We start from the raw sequence: 17,935 nt of genomic DNA on the forward strand, positions 1-17,935 counted from the left end.
ATATGTGGCCTAAATAAATATGGTGCTCCACCCGGCCTGGCAAAGATATGATGCTACCCTTTCTAGTTATCATTGATGCAGCAGCTCCAGAAAACGCCACTTGGTGAAATCACACCAATGTGTAATCTGATTCTAATCTACTTTAGTAAAGATTTGTCCGTGTATGAAAAAAATACCGCCTTAACATTTACAGTACATTACAAGTACTGCCGTAACGTTTTCTTGTGTATGTGTGCACTGTGCAGGAGGGGCGACAATGACTCTGACCAGAGGATCTTTCACCTACGCCAGTGGAGAGGAGTACCACGGCGAATGGAAGGAAGGCAAGCCACACTGTGAATCGACGCCTTGTGAGCTTGTAGATCTGCTATTTTCACTCGCTTGGGTCCCGGGAGACATACAATTTCTCTTTTGGGTCTCGAGACAAATAAATGTTTGGTAACCACATGGTCTAAACAACATCTAAATAACATTCTAATTTATGGTTATGTGAACAAGTAACCAGCATGTATCTGCATAGTAAAAAGTACAACGTAAAAACTAGGCTTAAACCTTCAAGCGCTGTTAGTCCAGTTTTCACTATACTGTATATTATCATATTATCTATTATTCTATTGTCTATTATTATCGTACGACGATGTTGTATGCCAAAAATAGCCGATTTCCAAGCTCACAATGTGACTTGCGACCAAGGGCCCAGCTTCCTGCTTTGAAATTGAGTCTATATAGGAAGTCACAGTTCATATGAATGGCCTGTAGTTTTGCTGTTTTACCCCTGCTAGTGTCAGGAATATTTTGTTCATCCAAGATACAGCCTCAGGCTTTGTTGCACTTATGCCATTGATTTGAAATGATAATAAGTAAGAAAAATTTAAGTAAACGGAATCAGAGATACAGTACATGGGAAATGCACTACAGTTACAGTATCAGTCAACTACCAATATTGGTTTCAGGAATGCACAAAGTCTCAGGTGCACAATTAGGGAACCGGCAAATACTGACATTATAAGAATTTAACAAGGACAAAGAGACTGAGAGAACATTTTGCCACCAGCAAAGGTAACAGCCTGTTCCCATATGGCTTTGGAGCTCATTAAATGCTTCGCCTGGGATCACTTTTACTGTTCTCATTAACTTTTATTTTTGTAGTCGACTCACTTCCTTCAGAAAACCTAGACTAATACTTTTGCCATGTTCAAACTAGAGTAGGCTAACATGTTCCCTGGATGATATTATTTCCTTCATGGTCATGGACATAATTTGCAAGGAGTTTAATATTTTACTACTGAAGGCTATTTGTGACTACAAAACCTCAGAATAGCTTATACATGAAGGCATGTTTGCTTAGCCACTCGAGCCCTGTTTTGTACTTTGTGGTACGACGGTGTCATGCAGAGAAAATAGCTAATCTACACGATGACAACACGTCACATTGTGATGCGTTGTGAGCTTGTTGATCAGCTTTTTTCTGCATTTCTTCAAATACTCCCCCCCCCCCCTCTTTTTCCCCTATAATGGCATGGCCAAAATAGGAATTCCAGGGTTAATGTGGTTAGAGGCGAAGATTTTATGGAAACAAAAAGGAAATGCCTTGTCAAATAGTTCACCTGAAATAAAAATGATCGTAAAATGGTGGTAAATTGTATAATGTTTCAATAGACAAACACACATAGTACATGTGCACACAGGTAATGGTGCCTGTGACGAACATGAAAGCTCAAGCTATTAAGGCAAATCCTAATTAGCTAGCATTGGCAACACCCCATGACCACCACGGCCAGATTGACCTGCTGTAGCTTTGTCAAACCTTTGGGATTAGACTTTAAACTATTAGAGAGTGAACTCTTACCGAAGTGCAGCTGCTGTCCTGAAAGCAACTCATTCAACATTTTAAGAAACCTGAATGATTCTTCAATAGCACAAGTACAGTGACCTTTTGATTGATTGATTGAATACTTTATTAGACAGAAATGTAAACAGCACAAGGTACAGTCAGAGCTAAAAGGATAACACAAAAAAGTCCTGGGGACTTGTTTCCATTGTGGTCCTATTTATCTGTCCTCATGTAAGACAAATTTAGATTTAGTCATACAACTGTCCTTTTTGCTGAGTGACACGATTGTACAGTAAATGATAAATTAGTCTTCAGCCTATGTTTGGAGACATAAGCTGGAAGAGCCAACTAAATATTGATCCCATTTTAATTTCTGTAGGTTCTGTGGTTTTTATGCCCACTTTTAAAAGAGGCGACGTTAAGAATATCACTTGAAAGTCATGTGAGAAAATAAAATGAATCCATCTCGTCTGTACCCGCGCCTGTAGCAGCCGAGATGTTTGCATAAGAAGGGTGCATAAACATGCATTCCGATTAAGCTGCAGCTGCAATGGTGAATCGTAAAGCAGTACCGACACATTATTGCCTTGAAGGGTGTGTTGAGTGATATTTTATTAAAATAAGTGGTAAATAGCTCCATGTTCCGATAGTAATCATCGCTATAGAATGTTTGTTCAGTAACAGGGGTCTCCCCGTCTCACTAACTTTTTAGTAAACAGAAAATACATTTTCAGGTTGAGATACCTATAAAATTTGAAGCTGATAAATGGGTTCTATCTCCTGACTGGATGAAATTGGTGACCCACCTGAAAATGTATTTTGTGTTTATTGAAAACCTGCAGAGACGGAGAGACCTATAGCAATCAGCTATAGCTATCACTAAAATAATATAGAGCTTTAACTTTTACATTTGTGTTGAAATACAATTTCCAGCACCTTTATCCATTTGTAACTGTACGTAAAATACATTCCTTGCATGTTTCCATAGCCAACATCCTAAAGGAGAAATCCCTGCTAAAAAACCTGCTGGCTTAGGCCGCTGTAATTCCCACTGCGCACGAGGCAGATGGGACTCCTAATTCAGTGGTAAACCTTTAGCTGACATAGGGGGAACGGTACTTAAATCCCAGTGCGTACTGACCCATGTGACGTATGTGCAGGCTTTACACACAGTATGAAGTGAATATAAAACCACAGGTCAAAGTGTATGTTGAAATGGCATCCCTCCATTTATCCTCTGACACTTTTAAAAAATCAGTTAAGAGGTTTAAAATGCTCTTTTTGTGTGAATATGTTATTTTAACTAATGTGTTTGGTAGATTATGGTAATTCAAGATACTAATATACAATATACACAGTTTTTACTAACTAACTACTAACAGTGGTTGGAAGCGATCACCTTACTCCTCTATTGAGGCATTTAGTGGTACTCACTCTGTGGTTGGGTAGGATCACTGCTGGCAATACTACAAGAGGTACTGTGTAAAAGATCAAAGCGTAAATATCTCCGCTGCCCAAACGGGCTTTCCGTCTTTGTTTAGCTGTAGACATTTTGGCACTTGCGTGGGAGACGCAGAGTTCGAATCCCGGATAGGACATAAATCTTACGGATTGTTGCAGCTTTAAAGGTTAGATGTAACATGTCAATATCCTCGTGCTTCAGGAAAGACATACCTGACCCATGGGAGATATTCAAGGCCATTTCCTTTGTAATGAGGTCCATGTCTTTGTTGTGTGTGTGTGTGTCTTCTTCCTCAGGTCGGAGGCATGGGGTTGGGCAGCTCAAATTCCAGGATGGAACGTGCTACACAGGCCAGTTCGAGAACGGGCTCTTCCATGGTTCCGGTGTACTGCAATTCACAGATGGATCTAGGTGTGTTCCGGAGGAAGAGGGAGAAAGCGGCAGAAAGATTTGATCGACTATTTTCGGTGAAGATATTTGGCGTTGGAAGTTAAAAAGGAGCGGACCTTTTTTGTTCGTAAATGAATGCCCTACTTGATCATACTACAGTGTCACACAAAAGTATCAAAAATAGTCGATCTGCTATTTGTTTATTTGAATCTTGAAAAGTAACAGTTTTGGACATAATGATTTCCACCCGACAGAGACGATATATGGTTTTAGTGGTTACATCAGTTGACCAACTTTCACCGGCACCACACCTGTAATGAGCCTTGTAGGTGTGTATGCTATTCCTCATTACAAATTATGCAAAGCATACCCAATCGTTTACATTTGCTACCTACGCTGTCCCCCCTTGGGCTGGGTGGAAGTGACGTGCGCCAATCCGTTGCCATGTGCAGTAGCTAGCTAGCCCGCTGCCGGCAATTTAGCGTTATTATCCCATTGCCTGCCAATAAGGCATATATGCGTTTTTAGATTTTTTTTTTTTTTACTACATTTTTGTTTTTAAATTTCACCCAAAGACCAAGGAGATATGATTTTTCGAAGATCTAGACTCCTATCCACTTCCTTGTTAACTTAAAACTTAAAAATTCTGTTAACTTCCTGAGTACTTTTTTAATTTCAATGAAAAATCTCTGGCAGAAAACTGCAAAAAATCTGAAATAATTCTGGCAGTCAATCGGTTAAGGATCCCACGCCAGCTCTTGGCAAACCCCGCTGTGATTGGTCAGTAGTCGCTGTGATTGACAGTTCTCGTTTTTGTAACTATGCTTAAACCTAACCTTAACCTCAGTAAGACTATGCCTAAACCTAACCCTAACCTCAGTAAGACTATGCCTAAACCTAACCCTAACCCTAACCTCAGTAAAACTATGCCTAAACCTAACCCTAACCTCAGTAAAACTATGCCTGCCAGGGAGCCAATCAGACAGGTAAGGCGGGTCTACATCCTGGAGCGTTGGTGGGATCCATAATCACGCGGCAATGTAGCTTGCTTGACGTGCATACGATTGTCAAGTACTATATGTGCAGTTTTGGAAACGGGTGATAGCCTATTCCTTCCACCACTGCTTGCGGACTAGGGCAGCCACGTGCGTCGACGTGCAAGGCCTTGAGGCGCGCTCAACCAGCAGTGCCCGCGCCGAGCAGCCGACGCAGTGGCGGGGGTGTGATCTGCATAATTTGTTACAGGGAATGACATGCACACTGTATGTACTGCACCTCAGGTACGAGGGAGAATTTGCACAGGGGAAGTTCCAGGGTGTGGGAGTCTTCAATCGATATGATGGCATGGCGTTTGAAGGAGAGTTCAAAAGTGGCCGTGTGGAGGGATACGGTGAGTCTGCTTCCATTAACGGCGTACGCTTAATTTAGACGAAGACAGCTGTTCAACATAGCTTGTAGATTGGCTATTTTCGCTGCACAACACCAGCACACAACCAAGTTTATATCTGGCTTCAACAGTTGCAGCGCTGCTTTCTCTGATCTCTCTCCGGCTGATCTCTCTGTGCCCTTCGTCCTGTGTCCAGGATTGTTGACGTTCCCAGACGGTGGACATGGTATGCCGCGGAACGAGGGCTTATTCGAGAACCACAAGCTTCAGAAGAGGGAGAAGTGTCCGGGAGTGATGCAAAAGGCTCAGGCCGCAGCCTCCAATGCCCGCAGTCTGGCATTATGACCCGTGTGACCCAGGAGACATGGTCAGGGTTCCAGCATGACCTCAGGGACTCTATACTGAAGAACACCCCCTCCACGACGTATCTCTGTCTTTCTCTTCTTATCTCCTTTGATCTTGCCTTTCACAATTTGGCTTTGAATGCAGAAGACACGTAAGCGGAATATGTCGTGTTCATGTTTGTTGATGATCATGGATCATGCCCTCATAAGGTGTCTTATGCTGCTTTTCCATTGCATGGTCCTACCGCCTCGACTTGACTAGCTTCGTGCACATGCAGATAGCCCCCCTCAATGTACTGTAGCTGGTCATCATATCGAGTGCCAAGAATGCTAAAGTTAAAGCTAATGCTAAGGGAAACTATTTCACTTGTACAGTCCAACAAAAACTGTTTCTGATACCATTTTAGGTGTGAAATATTGATTCATTTCACATTTACAATGGCTAGTTTTTGTCTGTACTTAGAGGCCAGCCTGGAGCTGTGTGGAACTCCATATTTGGGCAAATATTTGATGAGGTGTGGAACTCCAGAGTATGGACAAAACGTATTCATTCATTTATTTTCAGGCCCAAAAATTTGGATAACATTTTGGGGGAAATACATATAGAAAAACACTGCTCTATACAGCTTGTCCCTTCATACACTCTAGAAGGGAACCAGGTAATTTTGCCTAATGAAAAACACAAAAAAGACGGCTGAGTTAAGCCGGCACCGTGCCGTGGAAAAGTGCCATTATTGTGCTGTTTGAGGGGTAGCCAGCTTTTTCTCACCTTGCAGTGAAAGAGGTCCCATCACATGATGTTTGTAAGTCAAGTGTTCCCTCCAGTGTGGCTTGAATGAGTTGTTTCCTGTATAGATGGAATAGTTACAAAACGGTCACTTTAGACAGAAAACCAAACTGCTTGCAGCTCATATCGTGGCAGTGTGATGCTCCATATCTCAATCAACAGCGCAATGTTTATGCTTTTGGAAGATCAGAGATCACGTTTGCCTTAAGCTGTTTCTTCTTCCCCTCCCCCCCATTTGAGTGTGTTGAGTGTGTTTCTCAAAAGCAACATATCAGGTGAGGGGGTAGGCAGAGAGGGACTGGACTGTCATTCTAGTAAGGCAATTTTTAAGGCGTTTCATGGCTGTCGGGCAGATACCTTGTCCCCATAACATGTTGCATCGCGACGCCTTGTGAGCTTGTAGATCAGCTATTTTTTGCTATTTTTGAAAAAAGTGGCTAAGTCAGTGGGTTTTATTTTTTTAACCAATGAAAATGATTAACAATAGCTTGTGACTAAATAATAACTGCAATGGATCCATTGGAACACAGGTTATTTTTTTCCCTTCGGGACATACAAGCTCCTGATGCTGATGATGGCTTTCTGCTCCAATCACCCAGGAGTCCAGCTCTGCTCACTCTTTGAAACCAGCTTGTACCTCCATATTTCAACTTTTTATGTTTTTCCGTAAATGAATGCCCTACTTAATCATACAAGAGTGTCGCACAAAAGCACAGAAAATAAGCAGATCTACAAGCTCGTAGCTCTTAAGAGCTTGTAGATCCCACGGGTTGCCATCCCAGTGGAAACGATGTGGGATACATCAAGCATGGCAGGATAATTATGTCACGTCTGACTTCGTAGCGTGGCTAGTTGCAAAATAATTGTGAATAAAATGTGCCGTTTTAGTGACATGGAACTTAATAGAGGCAGCTGTTTTTAAAGTAGGGATAAATCGAATAGATATGTTAACTGTTTAATCCCCTCTAACCTGTGAAGTGTTATTTTCATCCAGTTATAGACTGGTGATAACTTTCAGGGTTCGATTTGCTGGGGGGGATCCATGCCTCTGCTTTGATTGCCACAATGCGACGTGTTGAGAGCTTGTAGATCTGCTTTTTTGTTGTTGCTATTTGTCGATTAAAAGTGTGTAGAGCTTAAGTGGTCCCCCCCCCTTTCCTTTTTTTTTTTTTTTTTTTACAAATGGAACCCTGATAACTTTGTACTGACATGTTAACAGCGATCTCTATGTTTGTATTGGTAATGAGAGTTTCATAATGGTGTAAAGTGTTATTTATGATAATGGTGTGTTTGGATATTGTAAGGCGTTGCTAAGAATATATGGACATTATAGCCAGTTGCATTCATACTGTGATACCAAAACAATGCATTGTACTTGAACAGTTATAAAAAGGCCTTATAAAGCAGCATTTATTTGTGGACAGCTCTTGTCTATAATGGTCGCATCCTCGGCAGAGCCTCGACCAAAGACAATCAAGTGGTCGGGGGGAGCATTGAGTTTCTATGATCTGACTGTCGTTAACATTTGTTATTAGTCACAGTTGCACAGCTCAATAAGGACCGATGCCCTTGGGGGTGGGGGGTTGGAGGCTGTTATGAGATATAATTGTGGGGTGGGGGGGGGGGGGAGTGGGAGTGGGAGTTGCAAAATATTAGTCCAATCATTTTCAATTTACTGTTTTTGATTCTGGATTGTCACAGTCCCTGATTTTAAATGTTACATTCTCTAAACAAAAGCCCCCCCCGTGATACTGTAGTTTTCTGCACAATTAGAAAAATATGAACATACTTTTAAAGTGTGAGGGGCAGACCTGACCATGTACTACATCCACCATGTACTACAGGGGTGGGCAACTTTGTAGATGGTGAGGGCCACTAAATTTCCACACTCACTCTGGGGGGCCGCATTGTTTATCGGCAGTTTTTTTTAAATTTTGGGATGGGCCGCATGCCAGTTGCCCATTCCTGATGTACTATATCCACAAGCACATCATGATATTGAGACATTTCGCTCCATATATGCCTGTTCACAGCGATGTGCGTGCAAAGACTACAATTATTACACAATATGTAATGGGGATTTGTTTTTTCCATCATAACAACATCTATTCCAGGGTTGGGTAACCACCTCTGTTTGATCTACCAGGTGATCAGATTGGGCAAATAAAGTGATCAACTGAGTTGATCAAAAACAGCCCTTTTGAACCATTAAACGTTTCTCTGCTGGATAGTCAGAGTTTATCATACCTTATTATTCTAAATCTTGACTGATTCTTTGTTTGGTATATTATAATTAGCAGCCTATAATAAGCAACGTAAAAGCAATGGTGGTTGTCTCTGTCTAGCACTGGGTGATCACACCAGCCTTGGGAAACAGTATTTTGTGCCCAACCCTAATCTAGTCCGGTTGTTCTCAAAGTAGGGTACATGGACCCACAGGAGTCCTTGAGGGGGTTCCAGGGGGTCCCCAGCAAAATGAGTTAATATAGCATCACTCTAACCACTTTAACCCTACAAAGGCTATTTCAAAATATATTGAAACATTTTGATTTAAAAATACAATAAATAAATACATACATACATAAATACATTATTGTGACATGGGGGTCCGTGGGCAAATGCATATTAATTTGGGGGTCCTCGACATGAAAAAGTTTGAGAACCACTGATCTCGTCAATAGCTTTTTTTGCCTACACACCTCCCTGAGTGGACTGGCATCTACACTAGAATCACACCCCCATTTCCAACAGGGTGTTGCTTCTCACGCTCTCCTCACAGGAGTCACAAAAGGTGTTTTTTTTGTTTTTTTAAATGCGTGCCTGCCTTCCTGGACTTTCACCTGTCTGGGAATTAGAATGGTTACCTGTTTCTGCTTTACCAACATAATGTTGATCTGAGTGCTCTTAGACAAGATTACCGCACAGTATTTACCAGTGTTGAGTGGTACTCACATTTTTTACTTAAGTAAAAGTATCAATACTGCAATGTACAAATACGCTTTTACAAGTAACAGTCCGGAATTCTAAATTGAGTAAAAGTACAAAAGTATTGGTATCAAAATGTACTTAAAGTACCAAAAGTAGAGAGTACTCATTATGCAGAATGTCCCATTTCACAAGTTTTCAAAATGTATTAAAATCTTTTGCAAATAGCAGATCTACAAGCTCACAATGTGTCCTATCGCAACGCATTGTGATGCAAATGTATGGTGCTGCAGTGGTTAATATATGTTTTGTAATAATAATCTAAATCTGCAAAGTATCTAGTAGTTAGTTTTCAAATAATTGTAATGGAGTAAAAGTACAATGTTTGGTTCTGAGATTTAGTGGAGTAGAAGTAAAAGTATTGAAAATTGGAAATACTCAAGTAAAGTAAAAATACCTCAAAATTGTACATAAGTACAGTACTTAAGTAAATGTACTTTACTTTACATGTAAATGTTACTTTACACCACTAGGGAATTACCATGGTAACCTGTTTCTGCTTTACCAACATAATGTTTATCCGAGTGCTCTTAGACAAGATTACCGCACAGTATTTACACATTATTCTGAAATAGGTTTGGGTTGTGTATCACGCTGTGGTGAAGGTTTGTGTATCTAATAAAAACGTGTGTGTGGAAAACAAGGATACTGTGGTGAATTTGGATACCACTGGGCTGTTCTTGTGTTTGTGTAATTGGAAGAATTGAAATTTGCAAGATCTCCTAGCCAAGTTGTCTTATATTTCCACGTGTGCCAAGGACCTTTACCACTTGAACCCTAGCCTCCCTATTCTGGGGTGAACAATTTGATGAAAGATTTCGGCTGAGAGATTTGGTGTAGAGTAGCCCCCTCTATAATGTGTAGAGGGGACAAAAGAAGGGGGCCTAGTACACACCTCTGGGGGACTCTGGTCAGTTAAGTATATAGAGTTTAACCACTTAAACCCTATACTTTTGTTGACCGTATTCCCATAGGCCCTAGATAGACCCTACTAACACTATCAATACTCAATACCAGCAACATTCTTAGCGATCCCACACTGTTTCTTCAGGAACAGTACTTTCTAGTACTGATATGATACTAACCATGATACTAACCATGACACTGACATGATACATGACAATGATACTGACACGATACTAACCATGACACTGACATGATACTAACCATGACACTGACATGAATATTAACCATGACACTGACATGATACTAACCATGATACTGACATGATACTAACCATGACACTGACATGATACTAACCATGACACTGACATGATACTAACCATGATACTGACATGATACTAACCATGATACTGACATGATACTAACCATGACACTGACATGATACTAACCATGATACTGACATGATACTAACCATGACACTGACATGATACTGACATGATACTAACCATGACACTGACATGATACTAACCATGATACTGACATGATACTAACCATGATACTGACATGATACTAACCATGATACTGACATGATACTGACCATGATACTAACCATGACACTGACATGATACATGACAATGATACTGACACGATACTAACCATGACACTGACATGATACTAACCATGACACGGACATGAATATTAACCATGACACTGACATGATACTGACCATGATACTGACCATGATGCTGACATGATACTTAAGTGGTTAATGTAAAGCTATACGTTGATATGCATGCTTGCATCAATGAAGGCTTTATATTATTATTGATGCTCAAAAACAGACAAACGAGCTGTTTTGCAGGTGCAGGAAGGAACACTGCAGTTTTTGGGACGAACAGGTTTCTCTGGTTTGGTCGACTGCAAGCTCTGCTTACCCATCCCCCCTTCGCCCTTAACCCCTGCTATCAGCTCCATCTCAGTACTGCAGCATACTGATAGCTTCCTGCCTTAAAGTCCTTATGGACTTGGAAGCAAACGGGATTAAGCCATGAAACGTATGAATCTAACAATTTAAAGAGAGTCAAATGTTACAGGGTTGAACCTTACACTTAAGTTAACCATTTAACAACTTTCAACCTGGCCCTCCAACCCATCCCTATTTTGGGCATTGTTGGGTTAGGCAAATAAAAATAAAAAAATCATCCCAACACGTTGTGAGCTTGTTGATTGTTTGATTTGATTTGTACGATTAAAAAAAAACTGGGCTTTATTTTATACTTTGTCATGTGACAGTGAAACACAGCAAAAAATAGCTACAAGCCGATCTGCAAGGCGTTGCATCTGCTACAGTATTTTCACTATCACAAATGTTCGCCAAAGGCCATGCCATTATAGGCAGACACCAGGGTTAATACATGGACTGCATGTCATCATGACCTCAATATGTTTGTTCGGAAGAAGGGTCTGCTTGACACAAAACACAGAGACAGTAGGAACTGACATATGAGATAAGAAGATTAATCTTACACTGTGTGTGTTTGCACTTTACGTCTGTTGACATGGTCCTGCCTTCTACTGATGAGAGGAAGTAAAGGTTGGTGTCTGATAAGTTAATCTGCAGAAAACACTAAAAGACGTTTAGCAGACGAATGGGGCACCTTTAAACCACACATAGAATTACTTTATTTGGCTGTATGGCATTCTAAAAAAAGACACTGACCTATTTGTGTCACTGGTTAAGTAATATTTAGATCCATATCACTTGCGCTAGAGATAGGCTTAAGAGAGACATGTTCTGGTCGGGAATTAAACTAACTGGTGACCTTTTGATCCACAGCTCCCCTATGCCGCTTACGTAAGGTGTCAAGTTTAGACATATTTCTACACACTAACACTAACAGTGTCGAAACGCCGTCATATAACTTCGAATGGGCAGCAGTGTCAATAGTAACTAATAATTCACCTAATTTTCACTCAATTCCTCTATTTCTATATTTTTTCCTCTTTCTTTCTTCGTTTTTCTCCTTCCCACACATAGCTCCCGATGAGCAGGTTGGCGCCTTGCATGGTTTCCCTCGGTTAGTGAATGTGTTTGTAAATGGGTGAATATAATGCACTTTGTAAAAGGCTTTGGATAAAGGCACAATATAAATGCACCATTTACGATTAACATCCATGTGTAAGAAAAAGCTAAATCAGTGTAAGTGATATTCTTTTGTTAATAAGTGTTAAGTACCGTAGCTATCTTCCAATAGCAAGCATTGCTATAAGGCATTTGTTCTGTAACGGGGGGGTATGCCTGTCTCTCCAGATTTTTAGCAAACACAAAATAAATCTTCAGGTCTGGATACCAATTGTATCCAATCAGAAGATAAAACTCATACAGGATACAGGATAAACAAGGGGAATTGGAAGTGATTAAGCAAAAATAATGAGAAGACAACATTGGAACTGGAACACTATAAAATTGAAAAAATGTCTCTCTCATGATTGGATAAAATGATTGATCCCATGATTGGTGTAACTGGCTACTGCTCCCGATGTGCGTGCATGTATGTATGTATACAGTATGTATGTATGTGTATGTGCGCGCACACACACATATACACACACACACACACACACACACACACACACACACACACACACACACACACACACACACACGGGAAACTATTAAAGAGCATGATGTTTAAAAATAATAATACAATGTATATTTTCTAATAAAATGTTAAAGCTCTATATTCTGTGTGTTCTGCAGGGGTCTCCCCAGCTCTTTAGTAAACACAAAATAAATGTTGAGGTCAGGGTTCAGCGTCTTGCTCAAGGACACTTCAACACTAACCCAGCTGGGGATGGAACCAAGCGGCCACTCAATACCTCCTGGGCCACTGACATCCACTGACAAAGTGGAAGTATAGCAACACCCTGTCTGTACTAGCCTCTGTAAAACCAGAACGTATGCCAGCACTTACACTCAATCAGATATTAAATATAATCTCAAACAGCCACAGCAGTCTGTAAGAGTGCTTTTCGGCTCATGGAGCTCTCAAAAGTAGGTGAAATGTTTGAGGAATGCATCGACGTGTGTCCGGTCCACTCCCTCTGAAGTTTGACATATTTTCCCTCCCTTTTTAAGCTAAAGCAGATCATCTTGAGTCATATTGTACCCATGGATGGCACCCAGTGTCAAAGGTCACACTAATCTCCAAGCTTTAAGCAGCCATGTCCTAGAAAGGCAGATTTTGTCAGAGAGCATGCATTGCGTCATGCGGTACAAGGGGTCAACAGGTTCATATCCGAGTATGCATTATAAGATGTGATTTAAGCAGTACGTTGGAATGAAATCATATAGCGCTGTGATAAGCGATGATCTAGTGCAATGGTTCTCAACCTGTGGGCCGTGAGGATATTGTATGTGGGCCCCCAAGTGGGCCCCCAAATAATTGCCAAAAAAAAGACAATGTCATATTTACTCTTTAAAATCTTTAAATAATATGAGTTTTTATTGTGATACCGATGAACAGGAACTTAAAGGAGGAGTTCACCCAAAAAATGACTTATTTTCTATCAATTGCACACCCCATGAAGCCTTGAATTCATGGATTTGTTTCTGTTTTTGTCGCATTCCTAAGCCAATAATTTGATGACTGGGTGTATTTTTCCGGTAGGAGACACAAATAATCTACTTTGTGTCTCCTACCGGATACATTAGCCTGTAGGAGACAGGAATCAAATTATTAGCTTACGAATGCTAATAAAGACAAAAACTTAAAAAAAAATCATGAATTCAAGGCTTCATGGGGTGTGCAATTGATAGAAAATAAGTCATTTTTTGGGTGAACTACTCCTTTAAAGTATTGAAATGTTAATTCCTCTGATCCAAGTTGAAACACAATCGATTAATTGATCATTAAGATAATCATGCTCTGTAAATGCTACCCATCCATCTGACCACATCGGCCAGATGGATGGGCCGCGAACACTTTCACGATTTTCAAGTGGGCCCTAATCCAGAAAAGATTGAGAACCACTGCATTAGAAGATGCGATTTAAGCAGTTCATTGGGATTAAATCATTTAAGTAGTCCTGTGAGGTGATGAAGAATGATCATAGTGAACTATATGGTATGTTACAAACACAAGATTATTGCTTAGCCCTCCTGTTGCGGGTCAAATTGAGCCATTTTAAAGTGTGGCCTTAATTACTGTTATCAAAATGTTAAATGTTTTATTTGATGTGTTTGCATGTTTATATTATAGAGATACTAACTTGACCTGGAAATGAAATTGGAGGCTAAAAGGGTTTCAAAATGGGCAGCAATTACATTTTCAAGAATTACGTGTACTGTCTTTGAAAGCTAGGCGCTCCAAACAAAACCAGAAAACGTCTTGGTGTTAAACAGCATTGAGGAGAGGGAATTGGAATGGATTCTGAAAAATCGGACTGCATCATATGACCCCAGAGATGATACCGATTTGTATATGAGTTTTGAACAAAATCGGTATGAGTAGTAGCAACATTCTTTTTTTGAAGAAAACGCAAAATGGCAAAACTGTAGTCTGTAAGCTGTTGTAACGCCACCATGAGGCCAAGATTCTTCCTTGGCCAACTGGGAGTGTGCATGCAAAGTTTCATGCCGATCGGTCCAACGGTGCCGGAGATTAGCTGTTCACAGACACACAGACATACGGACAGACAGACAGGGGCGAAAACATAGTCTCCGGCCTTCGGACTTCAGAGACAATAAATGTAAGTAACTAATGTGTAAACCTATATCTAGGTTTTACCAATGTAGATAAAATCTGTTTAAGCCCTATATACTTCATTGAACAGGGTCCCCCAACGATCTATACTTGGTCTCCTCCATTATACACCAAATAAATCTCTTCACCAAAAATAACCAATCTACAAACTCACATGGCTTGTGTTGCAAGCAATGTAGATTGGCTATTGTTGCTGGCTAATTTCACAGAATGTTCCCCCATTATGACATGCCCAGAATAGGGACAATAGGGTCCATGTGCTGGAATGGAAAACAAGTGAATTATCATATGGACCCATGGACTGTGAGGCATTCAAAACACTACTGCATTAAATATTGGTTGAATGGTTCGTAATGGAGGTAAGAACAATGTGTATTAGGCTTGCTCTGGTTTATGATGTCTTGTGGATGATTAAACATGCACTGGGACATTTTGACCCTGGAACATTTTTGCTGTTCCTGCAGAGTAAAAGCTTTACTGTTAATTTAACCCCCAGGAGCGTGGTACAAATGTAACCAAATGTACATCTCCGAGTTAAATTAAGACATGGGGATTTTTATCAAGTGCCAGTTGAAGACAGGATGGTTATAGCTAGTGATATTTAATTCAACAACGCAGAAGAAGCTAGACTGGAAAGATTTTTGCAATGCACCATTGGCATTGTACGCACAGTAAAATCCTGAGTGTTCATTTAGCTCAGAGAGCGAACAAATGCACTGGTCCATTTGTACACTCTCTGGAGTTACAGACCCTTACGGGTCCATTTGGTTGCATTTGTACACACTCTAATAGTTAATGACCAGTATTTTACACTGCATTGAGTACTACATTGGTACTACAGTGCAGTGATGATAACAGAGGCTGTAAGCATTCCTCTCTCTCAGCACCAAACCTCAGCTCCTCTAGGGTCTGCGTGTCTCCATGGTGTCAGACTCCATTGTCGTCATCCCCCCCTGCAATGCACAGACAGCGCTGTCAGTCTCTTAGCAACCTTGTAACATATGTACAGTGATGTGTGGACGTACAGTACAGTACAGGTTCTCAAATAGCACACGTTAGCATGCCCCCTGCTACTGCCATGTACAGTCAACAAGCACCATGCAATACCATCTGCAGTTTAAACCACACAAAGGAAACACGTGCATGATTTGCTGTCTGTTGACATACATAGTATAGACTTCATTAGTTTTGTTTAAGGATGCCCCATGTCCATTATGTCTTTCCACTACATGCATTTTAATTAAGATGTCTTTGCTACTGTATTTAAAGTCTTTAAATACTATAATTGACTTACTATAATTAGTTGTAATAACTTAGTTGTGTTCTAAGAAAGGCAGCGTGGACAATTATGGCATGAAAGCAGAGTAGTTATGTTGTTTTTATATTTGACTGGTTGCAATGATGTAAACACACAAAGAAATGTTATTTCTTTGTGTATAACACAACAAACAAATGCTGTTACATAAATACAATTGGCAGCTGCTGAGGAGAATTTTTTAACTATAAAAATATGAATAGTCGATTTTGGGAAGTAGGAAATCGATTCACAGTAAGAACTGTGATTCATACTGTCTGCGAATTGATCTTTCCCCTACAGTCTCTGGAGTTCATGTTCAGACACAACGCAATGTCATCGTGGTCACATGCACAGGAGCAATATATAATACAACTGCACATGACACTGCAGAAAATTATGAAACTGAGCTACACAGAAAATAACACACAAGAGCACACACACACAAATATAGTCAAGTGACAGAATCAGACCAGCGCAGGTGTAAGACCCCACGCACACATGCGAACACACACGCACGCACGCATGCGCACGGACGCATGCACGCACACACCTTGTCCCTAACATTTAGGTCAGCCTAGCCCTGGAGGGGAACTGAACACAATAGGTTGGGGGACCTTTCAATTAACAACTTAATCCTGACGTCTACGGCCGAAATAGCTGAACTACAATCTCACAACATACATTGCATCGGTGCCCGTTGTAGGTCTGCTATTTTCAAAAAAAGTAAAGAAATGAAAGTGTTTAATAGTGTTGATAATCTGTCCAACTGTACCATATCATCTGTTGGGTGGAAACCTCATATGTCCAAAACCGTTACTTTTCAGGACGCAAAAGCAGCAAAAGTAGCAGATCTACAAGCTCAAAACGAGCTTGTGGATCTGCTACGTTTCATGCTTTTATGTGACGCTGTAGTATGAACAAGTAGGGCATTAATTTACGAAAAAAAAACACAAAAAGTTAGAATATGGAGATAGGAGGTTTCTGCCAGCGACGACATTTCAAAACAAGCAATGTTTTGTGTCTTAACAAAATCTTAAATGTCGATGTCAGCTCCTGTTGTAGACCCTCTGATGCACTGCAGTGTCCTTTAATATAGGTACAGTACAATCCAATGCTGCTTTCAACTGGAGCATTGAAATGCATAATGAGCATTGAAATACTGCCCCAGAAATAACACCCATGTGTCTTCAACAAACCTGTTCCACTTGCACACATGGGTTGTGTGAACTCGAAGGGTTCGTATATGTACTATGAAAAGCACCGTTGCCCCCAATTCTCAGTAGCCTATGGCTTACGAACAGGTGTATGCATTTTGTACAAATCCAAATGTGGACCATGTCCACTCAACCTTCCGGCGTTTCATTACAGATTTAAGGTGACTTACTTGTGGTTAGGCTCGGGTGCTTTTTTGTTTAGTTGTCCAACTGTTATTTTATATTAGTTATGGTTAGGCATTGTTACTGTGATTAGGGTTAGGCATGGTTACTTTGGATGGTGTAAGGGTTTGGGTTAGGCTTTAGTTTCATGTCAAATTACTGGCAGGTTGAGTCCACGTGATCATTTGAATTGTATGTGTCATACAGCAAAATGTATATTTAGCCATGTCTATGAATTTGCAGTGAGAACGGATATTAGCCCAATATTTTTTCACTACTATGCTTGCCTTGAATTAATGCATTTGCGACTACTGCTGTATGGCCTTGGCTATCACCTCCCCAAAAATGCATAGAATCTGCAATTTTTCTGCAATATTTTAACACAAATCTTGTATGGGGGTCCC

At 40.5% G+C, this 17,935-nt stretch overlaps 1 protein-coding gene across 1 annotated transcript; it reads left to right on the forward strand.

Moving 5' to 3' along the window:
• Window positions 1-256: 256 nt before the first annotated feature.
• On the forward strand, window positions 257-5,763 carry morn4 (MORN repeat containing 4; the record flags this gene model as incomplete). Its single annotated transcript, XM_084077357.1, has 4 exons — window positions 257-335; window positions 3,593-3,707; window positions 4,967-5,076; window positions 5,270-5,763. 4 exons carry the CDS (start codon window positions 257-259, stop codon window positions 5,416-5,418), a joined length of 453 nt encoding a protein of 150 aa, XP_083933483.1. The 3' UTR covers window positions 5,419-5,763.
• Window positions 5,764-17,935: the final 12,172 nt, after the last annotated feature.

Source organism: Gymnoscopelus microlampas (assembly GCF_963454915.1).
Source record: "Gymnoscopelus microlampas genome assembly, chromosome: 13".
In the NCBI taxonomy this organism is placed as follows: domain Eukaryota; kingdom Metazoa; phylum Chordata; class Actinopteri; order Myctophiformes; family Myctophidae; genus Gymnoscopelus; species Gymnoscopelus microlampas.